Source organism: Siniperca chuatsi, linkage group LG3 (genome assembly GCF_020085105.1).
Source record: "Siniperca chuatsi isolate FFG_IHB_CAS linkage group LG3, ASM2008510v1, whole genome shotgun sequence".
Classification (NCBI taxonomy): Eukaryota; Metazoa; Chordata; class Actinopteri; order Centrarchiformes; family Sinipercidae; genus Siniperca; species Siniperca chuatsi.
In genome coordinates this window covers 13,205,131-13,227,840 of record NC_058044.1, presented here as the reverse complement: position 1 = coordinate 13,227,840, position 22,710 = coordinate 13,205,131, and the positions used below count along the sequence as shown (strand labels likewise).

The 22,710-nt window shown below is 39.4% G+C and overlaps 2 protein-coding genes across 3 annotated transcripts in view; one reads left to right on the top strand and one right to left on the bottom strand.

The window, feature by feature from the left end:
• The window catches only part of tet2 (tet methylcytosine dioxygenase 2), a 31,443-nt gene extending 16,029 nt beyond the window's left edge, over positions 1-15,414 (top strand). The window contains exons 2-10 of the mRNA XM_044189104.1: positions 5,346-8,351; positions 8,434-8,524; positions 8,638-8,731; positions 8,842-9,050; positions 9,571-9,721; positions 9,810-9,899; positions 10,246-10,383; positions 10,599-10,953; positions 11,158-15,414. Of these exons, the coding sequence (XP_044045039.1) occupies positions 5,390-8,351; positions 8,434-8,524; positions 8,638-8,731; positions 8,842-9,050; positions 9,571-9,721; positions 9,810-9,899; positions 10,246-10,383; positions 10,599-10,953; positions 11,158-12,536 (5,469 nt within the window). The 5' untranslated portion in view covers positions 5,346-5,389 and the 3' untranslated portion in view covers positions 12,537-15,414. The remainder of the gene's footprint in view (positions 1-5,345; positions 8,352-8,433; positions 8,525-8,637; positions 8,732-8,841; positions 9,051-9,570; positions 9,722-9,809; positions 9,900-10,245; positions 10,384-10,598; positions 10,954-11,157) is intronic.
• A 109-nt stretch (positions 15,415-15,523) lies between these two features.
• ppa2 (inorganic pyrophosphatase 2) lies at positions 15,524-22,235 on the bottom strand. Of its 2 annotated transcripts, XM_044189105.1 has the most exons (12): positions 21,975-22,234; positions 20,777-20,841; positions 20,594-20,638; positions 20,447-20,500; positions 19,445-19,564; positions 19,023-19,109; positions 18,761-18,887; positions 17,544-17,671; positions 17,282-17,367; positions 17,102-17,171; positions 16,666-16,705; positions 15,524-16,563 (listed from the first exon to the last, which is right to left on the bottom strand). In XM_044189105.1, the coding sequence occupies exons 1-12, from the start codon at positions 22,162-22,164 to the stop codon at positions 16,541-16,543; spliced, it is 1,035 nt and encodes a 344-aa protein (XP_044045040.1). In that variant the 5' UTR covers positions 22,165-22,234; the 3' UTR covers positions 15,524-16,540. The 2 variants fall into 2 exon arrangements, with proteins under 2 accessions (XP_044045040.1, XP_044045041.1); XM_044189106.1 differs by lacking the exon at positions 19,445-19,564 and having other exon boundaries at positions 21,975-22,235.
• Positions 22,236-22,710: the final 475 nt, after the last annotated feature.

The following is a 22,710-nucleotide window of genomic DNA, read 5'->3' as shown; positions in this document are numbered from 1 at the left end:
GTTGTGACAACGGTGGGAGCTTCCAGACACCCTTGTAACAGCTTGGCTCGTTAGTGGGAGATTTAGCACTCTAACTTTGGGGGTCTGGAGGGCTGCTAATGTCCTGGAGGGGTGATTGACACAGAGAAGGAGATGATTATGTCTACCAGCTCGCTTGCCTGGGCAGAGGTTGGCCTGACAGTTTCCTGTATAGGTTGTCTTGGCCCAGATGAGGAACTGGGTCATAATAGCAACAGAGGGACATTTTTTTCTTTTGCCTTATTCATGGTCCACGTGACCAGTTTGGACATTGTGGTTAAAGAAATATAGGAACCTTAAATAAATATTGTCAAAGTATCTTGAAATGGGCAACTTCTTGAAAAACAATTGAAATAAGTTTTTGGTTGGAAGATGAATGAAGTTTTCACCTAAAATTCATGTCAGCTGGTGCTGTAGGTGCTCCATTTCAAGACCTTCAAAGTAACTTCTACAAGCTAGCCCCAGAGATAGAATATGCCTCATATGCGTAGCTAATTCACTTATATTTTAGAAGTTTCCATGAATTTCAAAGCATTACTGAACCTTACATTTGTTTATAATCATTCTTGAGTGAAACGATATACATGATTAATAGATGATTTTTCTATAAAAGGCCATGCTTGTTGTGGCTGAAATGGATACTGTACATATACAAACATTTATCAAAAAACATTATCAGGCTTTGGATAACACACATCGTTTGAAGACGACAGCTCTTCTGCAAGAATCATAAGCAGCTGTAACTGGTTCCAGATGTGACAATCAGGCCCAGTGATGGAGCACAATTATGCCAAATGAAACATGCCATAGTACCTTCTTTCCCTTTTCCTCCCTAACATCAATCAGTGCCTATAGTGAACCGATAGTAGGTTTACATTAACAGGAGGGCTTTTGTGGGAATCTAAAGCTGGCTCCAATTATGTTTTCAAAGGTTGTATAGCATATTTTTCTGAACTTGACCATAGCAGGCAGCACTTGTGACCCGAGACTTCACTCAGAGTTCCAAGGACATTATTAACTTCTAAGCACATACAGAGTGTTTAGCTGACATAAATTTCCCAGAACATAAATCAGGAATAAATACAATTAAATCCACTCCCTAAGTATCTAAGTAACTTTAGAGGCATTTAACACCTCTAACACTGTCACCTTCACTTAACATTATTCAACCTGATAATAAAGGTTTGAAAACTGACAAATGAGTAATATGATTATAGACTTGTGGTTGTCATTAGGATCTTGTAATCTGTGTTGCATTACATTGCGTAAAATGTCTTGGATGAGGTTAACTATGGGCAAATCATCATTTTATAATGAATGGTGAAAATGAAGGCTGTTAATGGCTGATTAATTACATATGTTGACTTTAAAGTACAAAATATTGGAATCAGACTATTGGGTTTCATATCATATTATAATTAGGAAAGGTCATATACTTTCCAAACCTACCCAATCTTTTCAAATTCCTGTAAGCATTCAGAGTAGACGGTGGTTATGATAATGTAGGGTGCTTGTACGTAGGCAGACAAAAAGACACCAATTAAAGTAAGGAAAATGCATCTTGTCTCACCTTCAACATATGTTGGAAAATAATGCTCAGGGACAAATGCAGCTTGTTTAAAAAGATGGCTGCCTATATTGCATTTGATATTGATTGACACAGGCTAAATAGAAATGGAAAATCTGTGTCAGTGTGTTTCTCATTGTTCAGTCAGTCAGAAATGTGGAAAATAATATTTCTGTCATTTATTTTGAAAAATGTAAACATTCAACAGTGGCCATAATCCTACTGTAAGAGTTAGGACACTCAAATACTGGCATATTGTCAGTAAGAACAAATAAATAACACAAATGTCAGTAACGCTCCATTGTAAGAGTCTGACCTGTTGATAATTCCTGAACAACAGCAGCTTCTGCTCATTTCTACAGGGCAGGCACAACGGACTGACTAAAATGCACACATGAAGGCACATTGTAGCAGGGCTCAAGCACTTTGACCATACGCTTAAATTCTGTATATCTAAATAATGCCGACTTACAGTTTGACACTAATCGTTGTCCATTTTCACTGTTACTAACCAGGAAACCGTAATGCTCCCATACAGTGGATCTAAATGTCAGTGTGGATCCTCCAGCTCTGGTCTCTCATTTGTGTTTACCATTCGGAAGCAGCAACACTACAGGAGCTTGACTAACCTGGCTAACCGGGCTAAGCCAACTATCATGCTACAGCTGATAGACAAAAACTGGTGCACTGCTAAATGTTAGGGGTAAAACTCGTGCTCTAGAATTTCTGTTCCACACGTGCAAGTAGTAGACACAAATAGACTAATTTGACAGTAATTGTTTGGGTCACAGGGTGTACCGAACAAAGGACGTCGCATACCAAACTGAGTGTCCTGTACCGAGCGGTTCAGGACGAATACATGTATTGTTAATCAGTACTATCAGCTTCTCTCTTCTACCAACCAGCTTTAATTCCCAACACTCTTTTACTTTAACACTGAAAACTGAATCAGGGCCTCTCTTGGTGCTTATCAGCTGCTCATTCTTTAAGCATCTGCAGGAGAGTTGCTCATAATTATGATGGATTAGACTGCGGTTCTTTGTGCCTCAGCACTGCAATTGTTTTGCAGATGCTGTGGATGTGACATGCATTAATAATTGAGGGAGGCAGACAGAAATCAATGTTCTACTGGAATCACTGGAATCTATTTGCTTTTGGCAGAGAGAGAGAGAGAGTGAGTGCAGGGAAAGCCAAAATTAAACCATGAGCTGTTTGCTGCTTAACCCGAGATCTTATATTCCATACATCACTTTTGTTACTTTAGTAAATTACTTTGTTACTAGACCTACAGCTTCCATTTATAAAGATTAAAAGCTAGCTCCTCACAGTTTTGCCAATTTCCCTATATTGGAAGTCTCTTTAAGCTTCATTTACCTACTTTTTCATGCATAAAGTCCAGAAATAGCGTTCATGTTTGCAAAATGTTGGATGTTTCATGTGTTACGTTCATGTGTTACATGTGCTACATTTAATGCTTAGCTGAAACCAGACAGAAAAACAAATTTAGATTACTATGTGAAATATTCACATTTTGCTACCAAGCTCTTATATTTAGGTTTTTAGATCAATCCTTGGAACCAGATCCACTAACAAATAACATTTACTTAAATCAGACAGTTGAAAAAACATCAAGCAAAGAACTTATTATGCATTCATTATAACTTCATGACACAAAGCTTACAATGCTAGAGTTCAGTCCTAATAACAAAGGCCTCAAACTTGAGAACCGAACTGTATTTGCATATTTGACATTACAATGTGTTAATGGTAAGGAATACCATGACTGAACAGCTGACGAGCATCTACCATCTGGGACATTAACCTTGCATCCTACTGCCTTCCATCAACTAGACTTATATTTTGTTTAATGTATTCTGTCCATTGATATTATAACCAATAAACCTAAAAAAAGTCTTAATCTAAAATCTCAATTTATTTAACAGAACACTTGCATTTGTGGCAGTGAACTGGAATGAGGTCAGAATCTAGGGAATGGATCCAAATACATGTCATTGTCTGATGCATATGTCTGTCTGAAAAGAAGCAAGGTGCTGGTTCGATTGTTGACTACACTCATGTGTTTTACATATGTGGTATAGCATTACAGAGCTGAAAAATGGTGCCATGAAAGGTGCCAAACGCAGCTACCAAGATGGTTTATGGGCATTTTAAATTGAGCATTCTTCTAGTTTTTTTTCTTTTTCCTCGGTTAATTTAGAGCATGTTCTAGTGTTTCTAGTCAAAGTTCCCCCTGTGTTTGTCTAAGAAAGATACCATTATGGAAGCCAACTGAACACCAACTGGTTGATGGGAATTTTTTATTTTGTTTCAAAACAATGTAGCCATAAAACTTTCCTAATATTCTATCCATTCTTTATCTGCAGAACAGTGAGCATTTGGCCTATTGTGGTATTTTTAGATTTACTATCCACATACAGTACATAAAAGGAAGTCACTTTGAGATAAGGGTCTTTAAAAGAGAACACACACATTACCATGCACTCCCAATACTGGGCACTGAAAATGTGACCAAAAACATGGTGTACCTTAAGGACACCTTTTATCAAGCTGTATTTATTAAATTCAAAATGGTGACTCACAGTCCAGCCAACACAGTCCTGTGATAATCTCTAGTTTGTATTGTCTTCTCTTTGCTCACTTTCTACTTCCTATCTGGGTTTTAGGAGATTGAGGGGTGAGATCATTGAGGGTGAATCTAATTCTATGACAGGGTTGTGTTGCCACCTGATACACATTCGGTGCCAAGTGTAAACACATTACTCTACTGACCTTCCCCTTGCTCAGGCTATATTCAGACCTAAGCCTTGAGTTTAAGAGTGCTGAAGTTAGATGTTTGTCAGCAGAGCATATTTGATAGTAGTGAAATCAGTATGGATGGTGTTAAAGGACTAAAAAGGTGGGGCTTCTAGAAAATAATTAGCTTATCTTAAACAGTTTCACAGATAAACCTTAATCTTAACATTAAGATTTCAGATCAGCAAAGTTTTCAATTTGCCATATAGTAGCCTTACAATCCAGCAACCTCCAAACATTTCAGATAATCCTGAAGTTCCTGCACACATCTAGGTAAAAATAAAATCCTGTGGGAAATGCTGGGTCCTATAGAATTTATATATGTAAAACGTTTTCAAATTGGTACATTTAACTTTTGTTGCTAATAAACTTTCTAATGCACATTAATGATTTAATTTTTTGTGCATTAGAAATTATATTTATATGTTAACTGTTTAATTTGCCTTTATTTTATAATTCAGTGAGTTTGAACTGCATAATATAATTTTACTCACCATTAATAAGCATAATAATGCATCAGAAAGTAGTGGTTTTCACAGTTAGGATTAAAATATGGATTTGGTTCACTTAGGATGTTAGATGCAAATCAAAACTTTGTCATATTTGTTTGGCTGTATTCAATTGTGTCTGGGGGTTTGTCATGCTATATGTACACCAAGATTTTGACTGGGCGGTCCTTCAACACAATCAGGGACACATTTGCTTTCACACTATACATTTGTTGACACATGCATGACCTGACCCCAATGCATCTTCAATGCATAGGGGTGCAAAGGGGTACATAATGCATATTTTTGTGTGAAGAGAGCTAAATTTCAACATGTAAAATTAAAATTTCCCATCAGCACAGCAGTTTGTATTACATAGTATACATTATTATATTTGAAAACATAACTCTGCTTAAATGATGTAACCAAATATTTCTCTCCCACTTTCTGCCTTGCAGGACGGACAGAGGGCAGCCCTGTGGATGGACTCTAAGCAGGCCAGATGGAAACAGAACAGGCCAGATATGAGACGGAAGAAAGTCTGATATTAGCACAATTTGGCTCATCTCACAACATCTCTCACAAACTCCAGAATGGAAGCCAGTCTTCAGAGGGAGATTCTCTGCAGATCACTGGGGATACGAACTGGAACCATTACAAGCCCAACACAGGTGCCAACTCCATGAAGAGGCACAGGGAGAACCTCAACAGCCCTGCTTCAGTTCATGGGCTGTTTGATCAAGGATCCTACATGATGAATGGAGAATTAATGAATGGAGAGTTGAAGCATGCACTCAATGAGCAGTCCTTACTGGTCCATCATCCCAAGAAACTTAAAGTAGATTCTGAGATTAAAGGAAATGATGACATGAGCTCCAGTCTGGAGGACAATTTTCCTGAGTTGACAAAGGAAACAGAATTTGAATGCAATATCCCACAGACAGAGATTAAGTTAGACAAGAGGAACTGTAATTTTCCTAATGGAGATATATTCAGTCTACCAAGGAATAAACAAGTTTCGATTCCAAACGGTGCTGTATCCCCCCCCTCAACCATAGAAAGCACTCCAGGTGATCTTTTAGAGAAAACTCTGTCTCAGTATTTTCCTGAGCAAGTGTCAATTGCATCACAAACATCTGGGCCACAGCTAGATGCTGTCAATGGTTCACTGGCAAATAAACTGTCCAGTGAAGGTGCTAAACCCCCCTCTTTAACCTCAGGATTGCCCAATTCAGCTCAGATGCCTGACTCACAGCAACAGCAGCCTGGGGCATCAGGCAATGTTGAAGGAGGCAACAATTATAACTCTGTCAACTATGTAGTGAATGGATACTCCAACAATTTTGAAGCAGATCACCAGCAGCAACAACAACAGCATCAGCAGCGGCCACCATCTTACTCTGGTCAAGAGCTGTCTCTAGGTCAGCTGCCTGGCATGATCCCACCTACAAATACTGCCAAAAGCTCACAACATCAAAATGGCCCACAGTGTTATCCAGATGACACAAACCCTCAAGGTATATATGCGAAGGCAAACCAAGAGTTTAACCAGAACTCTTTTCTGGAACGCAATGCTACTCTACAGGCAGCAGAGGCAGGTAGATATGGATCTTTTCCCAACTCCGGTATACAGAAGATGGGGCAAAGTGAGGAACCCAGGTCTGGTCAACATCAGCACCATGGCACTGACAGGGGCCACCAGTATGGGATACAACCCCAGACCTTAAAACAAAAAGCTGGGAACCCAAATGGAGCTGACAGTACAGGACCCATGGGGCCCAGTCTCCAACAGCCATGTCATGCTGGGTTAGAAAACGGGATGGAGAACACATCTCAGCAGAGAGCCGACTTATCATGTTCGACTCCCCACCAGAGAGGCTGGATAGAGCTGAACTCTTCACATTCCCAGCAGCAACCAGCAAGTGGCCAGCCATCCCAGGCACTAGAGCAGGACATGTGGAGGAGCTTCCCTGCTAAGCCTCAGTCAGAGCAGCAGACACCTAACCCCCAGGTTCACTGCCAGATGTTGGAGCCAAATCCAGCGCAAAGATTCCAGACACAGGGAGTTTTCACAGATAGCAGCCAGGGGGCTAACGGCTTCCAGCAGCAACAGCAGGACTGTCTCCCAGCCCAAACACATTGTGCTCCAGTCCAGCACAACACTGCCCCTGAGTGGCAGCAATCAAATTCTAAAGCACCACAAATGCAGCAGCCTCTACCCCAGAAAATGCCTGAGCAGCATAACTTCCCCCAAAATCAGCAGGCAGACAGCTGCTACCATACCCAGATGCAGTCAGAGCACTTATGTGAAGACCCTGACCTGCAGGAAATACTGTCACCTGGGTTTTTAGCAACACAGCAACAGCAGCAACAACAGCACTGTCATCTTCAACGTCCCCTGTCCCACCCACCACAATTTGAAGGCCAGCAACTCAAGTCTCCCAATTACAGACCTCGCAGTCAGCCTCAGCCAGGTCAGCAGCAGCTTCAACCCAACCAGCTTTTTAGAAATAATTCTTCTCAATCCAACAACCAACACATCCAGCACAGCGACCATGCAACATTCAGTTACAATAACACAACAGAGATGCAACAACTACAACATCAAAGTCAGTATCCACCAAACTCAGGCACCAGTAACCTCAAGCAATTTCAACCACAGCGGCCTAACAACCACTGCCACCAGCCCAACCATGCGGACATCTCCCAGACCTCGACACAGTCACAACCTCACTTATCACAAGGCACGTTAAACCAACAGGTATCAACACAGATGTATCCTAAAGCTGAACAGCAGCTGAAGATATCATGCACTCAGTTCCAAAGGGGACCTCGACTACCTCTGGGACCTGTGGGTCCCCATGGAGACTTTCAGAGGCATGCAGCCCTACGTATGCACCTGTTACAAAGGCAGGAGCGCCAGGGCCCTCCTCATCCCCCTCAGAGCATTAGTGACCCCAAACATGGCCTGAGAGCTGTGAAAATGGAAAACGGAACCACATTTGAGCTGTCTGGTTCACAGCAGCAGGAGCAGCTGTTACAGATGCAAGAGGCGGGCATAGGTGGAATGCAAGTCAAACAGGAGAATCAGCAATCCCTATGCGAGCAAAGCAAAAGGCAGGGAAGCATCTTGGCCTCTATGGAACAAAGCCTGAGGCAGTACCAGCTTTCACCTGTGTTTGAAAAGAAATCCCATGTCATCAATTCATCAAATAAAGTCAAGGTGGAATCTTCTGGGCCTGTCACAATCTTGTCAACAAACACTGACCTGAGTGGAGTGGAATCATCAGCAGCTGCCTCAGCCAATGTAGCTCTAAAGAAACCACCTGATTTCGCCCCTAAGAAGGAACACCTCCTACAAAGCTTTATGGACTCTCCTATGAAGCTATTGGATACCCCTATAAAGAATCTATTGGATACCCCCATGAAAACACAATATGACATTGCATCCTGCCACTGTGTTGGTGAGTCTTATGATTTTAGTTCTGAAACACGATTTATCAGTTGGTGTGTAAATATTAATGTATGGTCCTTTATAATATTTAGAACACATCAGTGAGAAGGATGAAGGCCCATACTACACTCACTTGGGGTCAGCGCCTAGTATTGCCAGTATACGAGAGGGGATGGAGAAAAGGTTAACCACAAATTTGATTTCTTGAAAAATTACTTTAAATATGGGCTGTGTTACATAGCCACTCTGTACTATTGTACTTTTGTTTACTTTAATGCATCTATTCTGCTTTGAAGGTCTGGTCTAACTGGTCGTGCCATCAGGATTGAGAAAGTAATATACACCGGCAAGGAAGGGAAAAGTACACAGGGGTGCCCCATAGCCAAATGGGTAAGAATCATTCTTTGTATATTTCTTTTGAGAAGTAGGGAAATCGGCTACACTTGTATTTGCCTCAAATATCTGCATGTGCACAAATTCCTATACCTGTCATGTTTCAGGTGATTCGTCGATCCAGTGTAGAAGAAAAGCTACTGGTGTTGGTGCGGGAACGTAGTGGTCACACATGTGAGACAGCCTGCATCATTGTGGTAATCCTGGTCTGGGAGGGCATCCTGCCCAGCCTGGCTGACCGTCTCTACCTCGAGCTAAGTGAAACTCTAAGAAAGCACGGAGCCCTCACCCAGAGACGCTGTGCTCTCAATGAGGAGTAAGTGACAGCACAACAAAACTCAAATCTGACCAAGGGGGCTACAGTAGTTTTTTAACCAAACAGGCGTTAAGATGATCACAATAATTATTTTTAGACAGAATTTAATCCAACATTGCCTTCTTTTCCAAATATGACTGTTCAAGCATTTCATATGTACTAGTATCATGCCTATATTCCTATATTATAATAAATTATTTATATACACACACATATATATATATATATATATATACACACACACATATATATATATATATATATATATATATATATGCAAGCACTGCAGAAATAAAGCAAGGTTTGGTTCTTGGTTCCTATATTGTATGCATAAAGGGAAAATGTAGTTATTGCTTTTGTTTTGTTCTAAGGACTTTTTTTCTCTTAATAATTACTTTTTTCTTTGCATCACGTCAACGGGTACCAGTTCCCAATTTGATCCTCAGTCATCAATTCTGGCTAACACTTATTTAACCCAGGTAACGATGACACATTTAAATTTTTTGACCTCCCCTTTCAGGAGAACCTGTGCATGCCAGGGGTTAGATCCTGACGCCTGTGGAGCATCCTTTTCTTTTGGCTGCTCCTGGAGCATGTACTACAACGGCTGCAAGTTTGCCCGGAGCAAAATACCAAGAAAATTCAAGCTACTAGGAGATGATGTGAAAGAGGTATTTCATGTAGTTTAAAAATAGTAATCTAAATGTGCACCATGGTTTAAGTTAAAGTAACTTAACACTGACACTTTTTGTCTTTCAGGAAGAGAAAATTGAACACAACTTTCAAAATCTGGCAACCTTATTGGCTCCCTTGTATAAAACGTTCGCACCTGAAGCTTATGGAAACCAGGTGAGACTATCTGGATATTGTATAGAAGGCTTGCCTTTCCACATCTACAGCTTAATGATTTATTATTATACAAAATATATAATAAAAATGTCCTGGTATAATTGATTTTCAGATCAAATCTAAACCAAGCAAGTTTTAAGTCACACGTATACATTAATAACACGTGAGTGATGCAACTTGCACGCAGGAATTCATTACAAACAATAGGTCATACCCAACACTGTGCATGGGTATTTCTGAAAGTATCTACATGAAAAAGTAATTTTGTAAAGATTTCCCAACCACATTGTTTACTGACCTTCACAAACTCTTCCTCAAATTTACCTCCTGCTGTTCCTGGACACAGGTGGAACATGAACACAGGGCACCAGATTGTCGTCTGGGGCTCAAGGAGGGCCGTCCCTTCTCTGGGGTCACTGCTTGTCTGGACTTCTGTGCCCACGCTCACAGAGACCTCCACAACATGCAGGGCGGCAGCACTGTGGTAAGCAGAACCTAGGAAATGTATATCTCTCTAAGTATGTTGTATTTGTTTGAAGATGGAATAGATACAGAGACTCAAACTGCACATCAAGCTATGCCTTAACGTCCCATCGTAGCATGGCTTTAAAACTGATATGTGAATAACAAAAGTAGGCTTGTTATTTAATTTCTGTGACATCCCCAATAAAACATATATAACTCACCCTGTTTTTCCAGGTGTGTACATTAACAAGGGAGGATAACCGAGAGATTGGAAAGATACCAGAGGATGAGCAGCTTCATGTACTGCCTCTTTATAAGGCTTCCAATACTGACGAATTTGGCAGTGAGGAGGGTCAGCAGGAGAAAATCAAGTCAGGCGCCATTCAAGTCCTCAGTGCCTTCCGCCGCCAGGTGCGCATGCTTGCAGAACCCGCCAAGTCTTGCCGGCAAAAAAAGCTGGATGCTAAGAAGGCAGCTGCCAACAAGAATGCCATGTTGGATAGCTCTAATGACAAGGCAGAGAAGGCCCTCCTGGCCAAGTCAAAAGCTGGCACTTACGAGAATACCTCGCAGAGCACGCCTATGGCAGGTAGGGTAACATTGATCTTCACACATTTTATAAATTGTATCTTAAATATTTTATCTCTTTGTAGGAACATGTTGCCAACATACTAGATTAACACTGAAAAACCAAAGAGCAATGAATTGACAAAAAGTTACACATGATTGGAGATTTGTGTAATTTTCTTCGCCCTTGCTTAGGCCTTTATCTTTTGGGGGTTTTGTTTTCTAGGACTTATTCCAGGTGCTATGGGAGCAACCCTACAGTCAGGTCAGCCAACACACCGCCTTGGGGCCCATCATCAGCAACTACAGCAATTACAGCAACAACAGCACCAGAGCATTCTTCCCCCTTATCCTGGCACAACAAATGCAGCCAGCTACCCCAGGTTCCCCAACCACCCTGGGTCTTTTCCAAGCACTTCCAAGCCAGGCAGCATGTATCCCCCTCAGCCACCAACACCAGCCAGCCCTTACCCCTCCCAGCTCCATGTACCAAACTCTTACATTAATGGATCACATCGTCCATACCCAGGTTATCAATGTAACGGAGGAATGCCCCTTGACAGTTACCATCCATATTATGCTTCAAACCCAAAGCACCTCGACATGTATCGACAACAGCGGCCAGCACTTTATTCAGAGCAGCAGTACAGTGTACATCAACGTTATGAGGTCAATTATCCGCCAAGGTATGGTGAGCCAGGTTTACAGGTCAATGGTTACAATGCCTGCAGCATGAGGCCAGTTCACCCCATGAGACCTTATGTCCCTTATGGTCCTAATGGAGCCTCAGACCCCCAGTTCCTGGACCCCCTCTCAAGCGCACCCTCAGCCCATGGAGGTCTAGACTATACAGCTGCTGTGAGCAAAGGCAATCAGTTTGGAGGATACCCAAATCCATACCTATCTCGGAGCCCTCAAATCTTGCCCCCTGGGCAAGATCCTTTCCATATGCAAATAAAGACAGAGATGGGCATGCCTCGCCCACAGATGCTTTCTGCTCAGTTAAGTGGTGGGTGTTTAAACCCTGAAACACAGTCAGGGTTAGGTCTGCCCAATGGGAGCCACATGGGCTCTAGTATTAAGCAGGAGCCTGGAACACCACAGACACCCACAACCACACAAAAGCCAGAGATGTGGTCGGACAATGAGCACAACTTCTTGGACCCTGACATTGGTGGTGTGGCAGTGGCACCAAGCCACGGCTCAGTCCTTATTGAGTGTGCAAAACGGGAGCTCCACGCCACAACGCCCCTTAAAAACCCAGACCGCAACCACCCAACACGCATCTCTTTGGTCTTCTACCAGCACAAAAATATGAATGAGGCCAAGCATGGTTTGGCACTGTGGGAAGCCAAGATGGCAGAGAAGGCTAGAGAGAAAGAGGAAGATGCAGAGAGGAATGGTGGTGAGGGGACACCTAGCAAGGGTAAGAAGGGGGTGAAGCGTGAGCATCCAGAGTCATCAGAAACCACTGGGGAGCCTCCTTACAAGCGTTTTATCCAGGCACTAATGGAGGGGTCCTTATCATGCACAACAAACACCTATGTCAGTACATCTCCGTACGCCTTCACCAAGGTCACAGGGCCTTACAGTCAGTTTGTCTAGAAAACATTCATGAAGAAGAAAATTGAAGGTGCTTTATTTATGACAAACAAAGACCACAAGCACCACTGGCCTCATCTAAACACTCCTTCTTATCTGTAAGGTTAGCAAAAGTGTAGAAAAAGGAACCTGTGATCAGATGAGATATAAATCACCTTTCACATCAGGTCTTTCACCTCTATAATCAAGCTTTACTAGTTGACCCTACTAAGGATGTATTTATTTTTATTTGGCAACTTTTGCAAGATACACACTGTCAAGATCTCTGGTGCTTTCAGTCTGATACATAAGGACCTATTTTTAATGGAAACAAAGTTTCATTTTTGTTTGCTTTATTTTTCTTACAAAATTTTGGAGATGTCATCTTGGCATAAAACACTGACTTTGTAAATGACAACATTCACGGTGCTCAAGTGTGTGCTTGTTACCATTTATTTCAATTCAAATGCCTTCACACTATGACCAGAACACTCTCTACAAGTGACACTCAGTGACTTATGTCAACAGGACACTGAAATCACCCCACTGTTGAATCATCAGCATCTTAATGGTTTTCGGCAAGTCAGTGTTTCTTACAGCACTTTTTAATAATGAGAGTTAAATGTTTTGGTAATACCTTTAAATCATAAAATCTGGTTATACTCTATCGCTACATTGAGAGTAATTCATTTCTAAGCATCACTAAATTAAATTGATGAATTTATAACAGAGTATATGTGTATGAGCAATCCATGAAACTGTTTCAAGTACATGCAAAAAGATTTTTTAAAACTATCATTGTGTTGGTGCTTCTTTCACTTTCCTATGTCATTTATACTGTAAATTGAGCCATTCTAATGGTGCATTTTTAACATTGAGGAAAAAAAAATCTACATGTTTGTGTTATTTTAGTTTTTTCCAGGTTTATTTTATTGTCAGCGACTGTTCTTAATGTTCCTTACCTTAGGTTCATTGAACAAACCTGGACTGTGAATATTACATGTAGTTTTATGTCTGTGGTGCTTAGTAAATGTGCTTTTTATACACTGAGGAACATGAAACAGGGTAAGCTCAGTGTCAGTTTCAGAGGGCAGCTGGCTTGCTGTGGGGTCTTTAATTATTGCAATCTAACTGTAAGATAAACAGGTGAGATATGTACAGGAAGTTAATTTCCCTTTTTAGAATTACTGTTATAGATTTTGTGTTGTAAAGAATGCTAACAGCCTATTTCATTGTATTTCTTTGGGTTTCAACTGATTTTATATCATGAGGTGCTATTCAACCTACTAGAATCATACAATGTGAGACTCTTTGAGCAGTGAGAAGGCTTTTAAATAATGTACAGTACAAACCTGTCATATACCTCAAAACTAGTTTGGCAATATGATTATAACATTTTTTTTTCTTCCTTTGTATGTTACTTTCAAAATGTTAACAGTTAAACTTCAGGCCACCAAATGGCATAAAAGTTCATGTATTACTTTTTTATCAATCTGGTAGAAACTGTTACTTGAACTTTAATCTTTGATGCTACTGTAAAATCAGGGACATTTTCAATGTCAATTTCAATTTTGTGTACATTTTCATCGCCTGTATTCATCGTCTTTTTCTCATTCAGGTACATGCCATTGCATCCTGAATCCGATTCTCGTCTTCTATACTTCATACAAACAAAAATTATTTTGTGAGGAAAAGACACTTTCCTGCAATTTTTTACTTATATTTTAGCTAGTAGGATGGTGGTAATCTTTTAAAAGTAATTTGAACATATATGCACTGAGTTGACTAAAGGGAAAGTATAATATTAACTAAAAAAAGCTTATGCTATTAGGCAAGACCAGGGCAGTGATTAACGTAGGTGCACATTTTTGTGCCTGTGTATAGTTAAATTTATTTATAACCACTAAGCAATTGTATAATGATTTTTCTTCCCTGCCTATTTGATTTAATTAATGCGGTATATAATGGAATGACTGTCATGTTATAGTAACAACTTACCCCACTCTTGAACATATTCATTTTCTGAAAGCACTTCATTTCTTTTTCAGGAAAAAAATATGTATTAAAGAATTACAAAATGTTTTATTTAAACAGATTGTAAATGTGTTAAAAAATAAATAAATTATGTCACATTGTACATACCAAGAACCTGTATTGCAGGAATACAACTCATTCTTTGATGTTGATGTAGGTTCTTCTTGTTCTGTCAAATTGACCCACAGCTCCTCTATCAGCAATCCTCATCATATCTTTAAATATCCTTTTGACTCTTTCAGGTTAAAAGAATGATCATGGTTAGATTATCCAGGAAGTCTTTGTAAATGTATGCTCACTGTCACAGCAATGTTTACAGTTATAGTATCCTATTCACTCAGACATTAGAAGTTTTAGTTTTTTTTAACTGATCCAGTTTTGTAAAATAAATCTACATTTTAAAAAAATGTTGAATTTTGTTGTACAGGACCCAGCTACAGTAGCAGGTTGTGGTTGAGAAAGCCAAGGTGTCTAAGATATAGCGGGTTAAAAGCATAGCCATACTTGAAGATGCTTCAGAGTGTTTCTGAGTGAGTCAACATTACTTGAATGACTTTCTGGGTTTAACTAGTGCACTATATGTGCCAGCTCAAAGGTTAAGCTAGCAGTTGATACACACTTTTTGCAGTTAGACACTAACGGTGTAAAAAACAATGTGCAACTTTTTATTCATTTTATTTTTTAAGGCTTCCCTTGTTCTCCTGAAGTTTGGTATGCTACAAAAAATGGAAATAAGGATGGGTATTAATACTGTAAGTATTGTAATGTACTGAATGCAGTTTATTTGAAAGCTGTTTATTATATCATTCCTGATATTGCTGAGATGTGGGTGTTTTTTTTAATAAAATTTATATTTATTTAAAGCAAATTTGATTTGTTACTCCAAGTTAATACTAATAACTAAATTCTGTGCATTATTGTCCACACGTTGAAGTTTTTAAATGTGTAATTACGGATGAAACTGGAAAGAGGCCATGTCATGTTCATGCCTTAATTTTTTTATTTACCCAAACAGGAGAAAATTGTTTACTTTTTACATACAAATTGGGCTTTTGGTTGCAAGCGCAAACTGGTTACAGTCTTAAAGGACCAGTGTGTAAGATTTAGGGAGATCTATTGGCAGAATATGGCAGAAATAGGAATATAATATTCATAAGTATGTTTTCATTAGTATATAATCACCTGAAAATAAAAATCGTGTTTTCGTTACCGTAGAATGAGCCCTTTATATCTACAGAGGGAACGGGTCCTCTTCCACGGAGTAGCCCAGAACGGACAAACCAAACACTGGCTCTAGAGAAGGCCTTTCGCGTTTTTTGTGGGTTTCGCAGCCAACGTAGGTTCTCCTACACACTTGGAAGGGGAGGCTGAACGGGTCCTCTTCCACGGAGTAGCCCAGAACGGACAAACCAAACACTGGCTCTAGAGAAGGCCTTTCGCGTTTTTTGTGGGTTTCGCAGCCAACGTAGGTTCTCCTACACACTTGGAAGGGGAGGCTGAGGCGAGGGGTATTCAGTTGGTTGCAATCTACAACCTCACCTGCTAGATGCCACTAAATCCTACACACTGGTCATTTGAAGGCCAATTAGAGCATATCAGCATGACTTTCAGTCTTATACAAGGCTGGGTCTGGACATTGGTCACAAAAATACTGAAATACATATACAACATAATTTACAATTTAGTAGAAAGGAGACCAATTATTTTTGTGATTAACCTCTAAATTATAACTGAAATTATAGACAGTACATCAATCTGGTGTCACACATGACACCCAAAAACACATCTTGCTTCTGGTTCTTTACTCAGCATTACAAAAGTACCGGCTCATATTTCAATGTACTGGGTATTAGCATTTTCTTTTTTACTAGATGGTAAACATAGATGGCACTTTATACAGCTGAGAATGAGTCCTTACCAAATATAAATCCAGTTGCATACAAAAGATGCAGCTGTTTCATACAATGGTTGGTTTCCATATTGTCTTCAGGGATTCAGACAAAATGCCACTTGTCCACTGTGCAAGAGAAGATTTAGAATACCATAACAATATAAGTGTTGAAACATATAACAGCTCAAATAAACCAAATTTAGTGCAGGTATGTCATTATTTACTTACCCTCTGGAGACACAGGATGTGCGCTGCCAAATGCAGGGGCCTGTGGTGTCAAACATGGTAATTACCAAACCTTATCCCAATACAGTTTTAGATGCTATGATTTCCTTATTGTTATATATATATATATAAATAATGAAATATCACAAATATATATATACATACATATATATATATATATATATATATAAAAATATCTATATACATATACATACATATATACATACATATATATACATACATACATACACACACATATATATACATACATATATATGCATACACACACACATATATACATATATATACACATACATATATATATATATATATACATACATACATACATATATATATATATATATATATATATATATATATATATATATATATATATACATACATACACATATATATATATATACACACGCACACTTACCGATTGGACCACACCTCTGGTCTCATCTGCACTGCATTTGAAAGGGCTCTCACAGCAGGAGATATTTTTGCTGAACAAAAAAGAAAAAAAAGTCAGTAGTGTTTATTACACTTACATAGCCAATTATATACGTACATCACACGCATACACACTGCAGGAGTTTTACCTACACCAACTTACCATTCGATCCCTCCACTATTCGTCTGCTTCTGCACTAGTGCCCTCCAGTGCTCGTGAGTGGACTTAATGATCTCAGCTGCAAGGTCCTTTAAAAAAGACAAAGAACATCAGAGAAAAACACATCATTTGGATTTCTGAGAGAGCAATCCATTTCAGTCCATTCAGTTATAGCCACTAAAACCGTAATGGACTGCAACCCCTAGTACACTGACTGTCATGTCTTATCTATGTACTGTATTTGGTGTTAAAAATGTTTCAGTACCTTGTCTCTGAATTGTCCATTGAATCCAAATTGGTTCTCTGGCTTTCCATCAGGCACCTTATATTTCCTAAACCAGTCAACAGTGGCCTCTAAATGACCAGGTCGGCTCTTGCGGACATCCTCTATGTCTGAGGGAAACACAAACCATTCAACACAATAAGAACAGAGGATTTATTTACACCTTATTTGTCTTGGTATGACTTATGAAGATATGAATCTGTATTCTATTTACACTTGGTATAAGGTATATATCTTAACAAAAAATAAGAATATGTTGAATATGTACATCCTTCTGAAGGATGTCAAGTGTTAGTGTGTAGAAAATTGTGCAGCAATAGAGAAAGAGATACAAATAAATAAACAGGTTATACATTTATAATGGGTCATAAAAGGTAGCGATGCCCCATTAAAACAACATTAGGAGAATGTTGCAGCTGATGTAAACAATGCAGGCTTAAAAATATTCAGAAACAGGATTTGCAAATGCTATATACCATATGCATTCAATCACTTGAATCTGATCTGGTCACATTAATCACTTATTTATAGTATGTGGTCAAATGCAGATCTGAGAAGGCCTGGAGATCGGTTTGGCAGCTAATCTTAAAAGGCTCTGCATTACTTCCATTGACACTTGTATCTTAAGCCATTACATTTGTACTTAAATTTTCTTGTTTATCACATTCCAGATAAAATCCTAATTTCCATGACTTATGATCATGCCAGGTTTCCTGAGACTAAATTTCCTCAGGGTAGAGAATGGATCAGTGTAAGACAGTTTCTAGTAGGGTTTGGCCATCTCCACTGAGCCCTCTACCATCATAATTTAAAAGCATGGTAACCTACACTGTACATTTACTGCCACTAGACAACTTCACTGCTAACCTTTCCCTCTGCTCCGATCGCCAATACACCTGTCTGTTCTGAGTGCTGTCGCCGTCACTCTCTCTCTCGCTCACTCACACACTCACTACGCACTGCCCTGTTCCTTAAAGGAGCCACACTAATCTTATAACAAATAGGGAGGAAAAGTAAAGAAAGACCAGATGAGTAGGTGAGGATGGGCTGTGAATGGGCTCAAATGTCCCCCCCAATAACAATGTCATCGTTCATCGCAATGTTTCACTGTGGACATCATCATAAGCCAATTTGGTAGACATCGCCCAACGCTAGTTTCTAGGTGATGACTGTTGATATGATCTGCGGAAAAAACTCACTATTTAGGTTTTTGGCATCTGGATCCTCAGCATTGATAGCGATGACCTTCCAGTCCATTTCTCCCTCATCGATCATAGCCAAGATGCCGAGCACTTTCACTTGGATCACCTGACCTGGAAAGCACACCTGAAGAACAGACCAACAAATTACAAATAAACAGTCAATAAACCATACAATTAAGTTATCTTAAAGTGTATATAAAGTGAGCAAAAAAAACATCCTACAATGACATAATTTATATATGCACCTCAAGAGTCTTACCTGGGTGCCGATCTCACAAACGTCAATGGGATCATTATCACCACAACACTTTGTCTCTTTGTCTGTGTGGTTTGGGTCCTCCCATGTCTTTTCCAAGGAACAGTTCAAAAACATGTAAGAAATCAAAGTTTTCTAGCAAACATTTCAACTAACTACCTGACAAAATAAATAAATACTAAATAAATAATTATGAATGCATTCATAGGCATAAAAACACTGGACTATATAATGCTTTTCGATTGAAAAAAATGTGATCATTAAGTGTCCAAATTGCAGTACTGTTATTTGTCAGTCACTGACTAGGATCAAAATCAATACAGCATGAAGATGATGTACATGTGCACAAAACATTTCACCAAAAAGTTCTTAATGGTTTTAGCTATCATGTAACCCAGACCCTTCATACTGTGCATTTTCCTCACCTGTGGGAGTGCCCCATAATTCCAAATGTAACCTTTATAGGGAAATATGTTGGCTACATATCGGAGCTTTCCTTTCTTTACGTCTTGTTTGATCGGGTTCAGCGGTTCCTTTGTTGCAATCTGGAAATTAAAGCAATTATGACGGTGTATGTAGGTGTATGTACCTATGTGTGAGTGTGTGTTTTTTGCCAGTGTAAAAGAATACTTGATTTAAGTTCTCTAGTGTCACCCACACTCAAAGCCTATGCTAGCTAGCTAAACAAAAGTAGCTTCAGGCTACTGCTATGCTAACTCTGGAAAAGGCTAGTAACTGGACCCTCACAATTAGTGACTTTTCACCAAATTAGCTCTGGTTCTTGAACCGGTTCCTTTCAAGATTCTTGGAATCTCGGTGCTATCTAGTGAACCAGCCCGTGTTTCCACCAGTTTTGAGCGGAACCATTGTAATCAAGGATGTGTCAACAGAGGGCGTTGCACAATGCACAATGATCTGTAGAATATGACATGCCCACTTTGGTTCACAAGGATAACCAGCTATTTTTTGGTTCCAGCTGGGAACCAACTTTTCGGGTCCCGAACCAATTTATATTTGGTCAAAATGCTCCGAAAGGTTCACAATTTGGTGCGTGAACCAGAACGGAGCTGCTTCCATGCCGGTGAAAAAGGCCTAAGTTTAGACTTTTTAGTCAAGCACTTCATTTCTTGGTGAGATACAAGTAGTTGTTCATTGTCAGTTACAACTGGTATCATCAATTTAGGGGCTCATCAAATGATAAATAAAATAGCTTCAGTCTATTGCTATGCTCAATTCTTGGAAAATTTACAATGGATTATCATTGAATGAAAGTTGATATACCTGTTCATGCAAACCTGCAGTGTTATTACTTAAACATTTCAATTTCAGCCTTTACTAAGGCAGAAAAAGCTGTAGTAGTTTAAGTGTAATAATCAGATCAATTATATAAAAAAAAAAGTGAGGTGGTGCATCTATAGCCGTTTTACCTCCATTTTAGCATTTGACCATCGAGGTACCTCCACAACCATGTTAAAGAGCACCTGAAAGTACAGAAGAAAGCTATATACAGTATATGCTGGGGTGAATGTTTTCAGATAGTAAAACTGACGTAAAATATTTGAATTTGACAGTACCTCACTTTCATTCTTCTTAGGTTTTTTAGCTGGCACATCATTGTCCTGTTGAAAGAAAGAAAAAAATCAGTGAATTGCTGGTTTGAATATTATGTTAATACAGTTTAATAGCTAAAACTGAGTGGTGAACTTTCTGCAGTATTTATCAAACAGAAACTAAAACTTCTGCTATCAAAGAATTACCTGTTCAGTCTCCACAGTAAGTGGAATGTCATGAAATGGTGAAATGTATTTTCCTTCAGAGGTTTCTAAGAAAAAACAAAAAAAATTGTTAAAAAAATAAAACCTCCATACATGTAAATATAATCAAATCCATAAAATGATTATACTGCATACAGAAATGGCTTGATCTCTGGTCAGTGACCCTGCAAATAGAAAAACTAATTAACTCAAGGTCTACTTACAAGCTTCTTCCTGGGCTTTCAATCACATCTCATGCTCTTCCTCTGCTCAGTTGTCACTGAGATAGCTCAGATTAATATATCGAGCAATCTCCATGACAACTGAACAAATTCCATCCACTAAAGGAGGCTGTGGTACGCGGTTGAAAGCTCCAGACAAAGCTGGTGAGTGGACCTTGAGTTAAGACTTTTTTGTCTGAAATTCAATTTCATGGCGAGTTACACATAGTACCAACTTGTATCCTCAATTTAGGGGAGGATTATAAATAAATTTGCTATTGATTTATTGGTTATACTGGACTTCATTTACAGTACAACTAATGTTACCTCTTGTTTATATTAAAAGTTGTATGGAAACACAGCAGTCATAACCAAAACAGTCACATTACCCATAGTGGAAACGTAATAATTGTGTGATATTTTATTAGGTTAATATTTCTCAGACATTCACATCACAAAGTGCTGCATCATTATCACCATTAGTTGAGTAAGACTAAATAATAATGAATTAAATGTCTCCATTAGTTCATTATGATACACAAGAGTGATCATCAACATCTGCATCACAGAGTTTTTCATCTGATATGTGGCTGAATTTTACTACTGTTGATGAGAAAATACCAGTTTTTCCTCATATTTTTCTCTTTTTTGGTAGCTACTGTCCACGTGACCGCACAACAGGAAGTAAAACCACGTGAGGATATACAGTGACACATCTATCTTCCTTGCTTTATGCTTAGGAACAATTTCGACCTACTGAAAGCTGGGGGCTAACATTGGCGGGGTTTTGACTGTAAAGTTAAGTGGTAACTTAAGAGAAAAGCTCGCGCTTGCAACTCAAAGGTCAAACGTTTACCTTGACCTGGAGGTCGAGCTGTGGTTACCTGTCAGACCCCGGACCCTGGTGCTAAACCATTATACTATGAAATGCAGGGGACACACGTGGTTTCTCCCATGGTGGCGATGATTAGCTGACTTACTAAAATAAATCCGGTAGTCAGGAGAATTGGGGTGTCCTCTCTCCTCCGTTTGATAGTGCATCGTTTTTCTCAAGTAATACAGATGAGGCACCGCTGCTGCTTGTGTGACGAGCTTGTTTCGAGAAGCGGAAAATGAGCCGAAAACTGTCACCAAGCAGCCGAGCGAAGAGCGCAACAGCAGCGGCGTCATTATAGACACTTCTCCCCTCGGTTCCTGCTTCCCGTTTCACCCCTCCGCCACATCCAGAAGTGTGAAGCCCGCCAGAGCGAAACAAGAGCTTCCGGTCAGTGGTTTCCAAAATAAAAGCCGGCACTCTGGCGATAATGGGGGTCTATGATGAGAGTGTGCTGTTTTCTATAAATCATTAAAAAAAATCAAGACCTTATGATGGACACATAGAATTAAAACATGTTTAAATTCAATGATTGAGAAATAGTCATGAACAAAATATAAAAGCGTTGACTGAAAATTATAAACTGAATGAGGGTAAATGAATCCTCTGAGAATTATGATTTTGATGTTACTTCAAATGAAAAATCTAATGGTGCTGCTAGAGGAAAGGCCCTTGGCAGCTTGGATGAAGGTGCGTAGAACATTAAATGCAAGGCAATATGCCAGCATCTTGTGTGCAAAATTGGTTATGTTTGTTTGAGGGTGGCACTATAAGAAAGCTCCTGTTGTATCCAAAATGGAGAAGTTTATTTTGAATGATCGTGAATGTGCAATGTAAATTCT

Excerpts from the sequence above, each read along its gene's own strand:
- ppa2 (XM_044189105.1), bottom strand. The coding sequence starts at position 22,164 with ATGACGCCGCTGCTGTTGCGCTCTTCGCTCGGCTGCTTGGTGACAGTT. Across the intron at positions 20,639-20,776 it reads TTACTGTGGAGACTGAACAG|GACAATGATGTGCCAGCTAA; the intron begins GTAATTCTTTGA and ends TTCTTTCAACAG. Across the intron at positions 19,110-19,444 it reads ATTATGGGGCACTCCCACAG|ACATGGGAGGACCCAAACCA; the intron begins GTGAGGAAAATG and ends TCCTTGGAAAAG.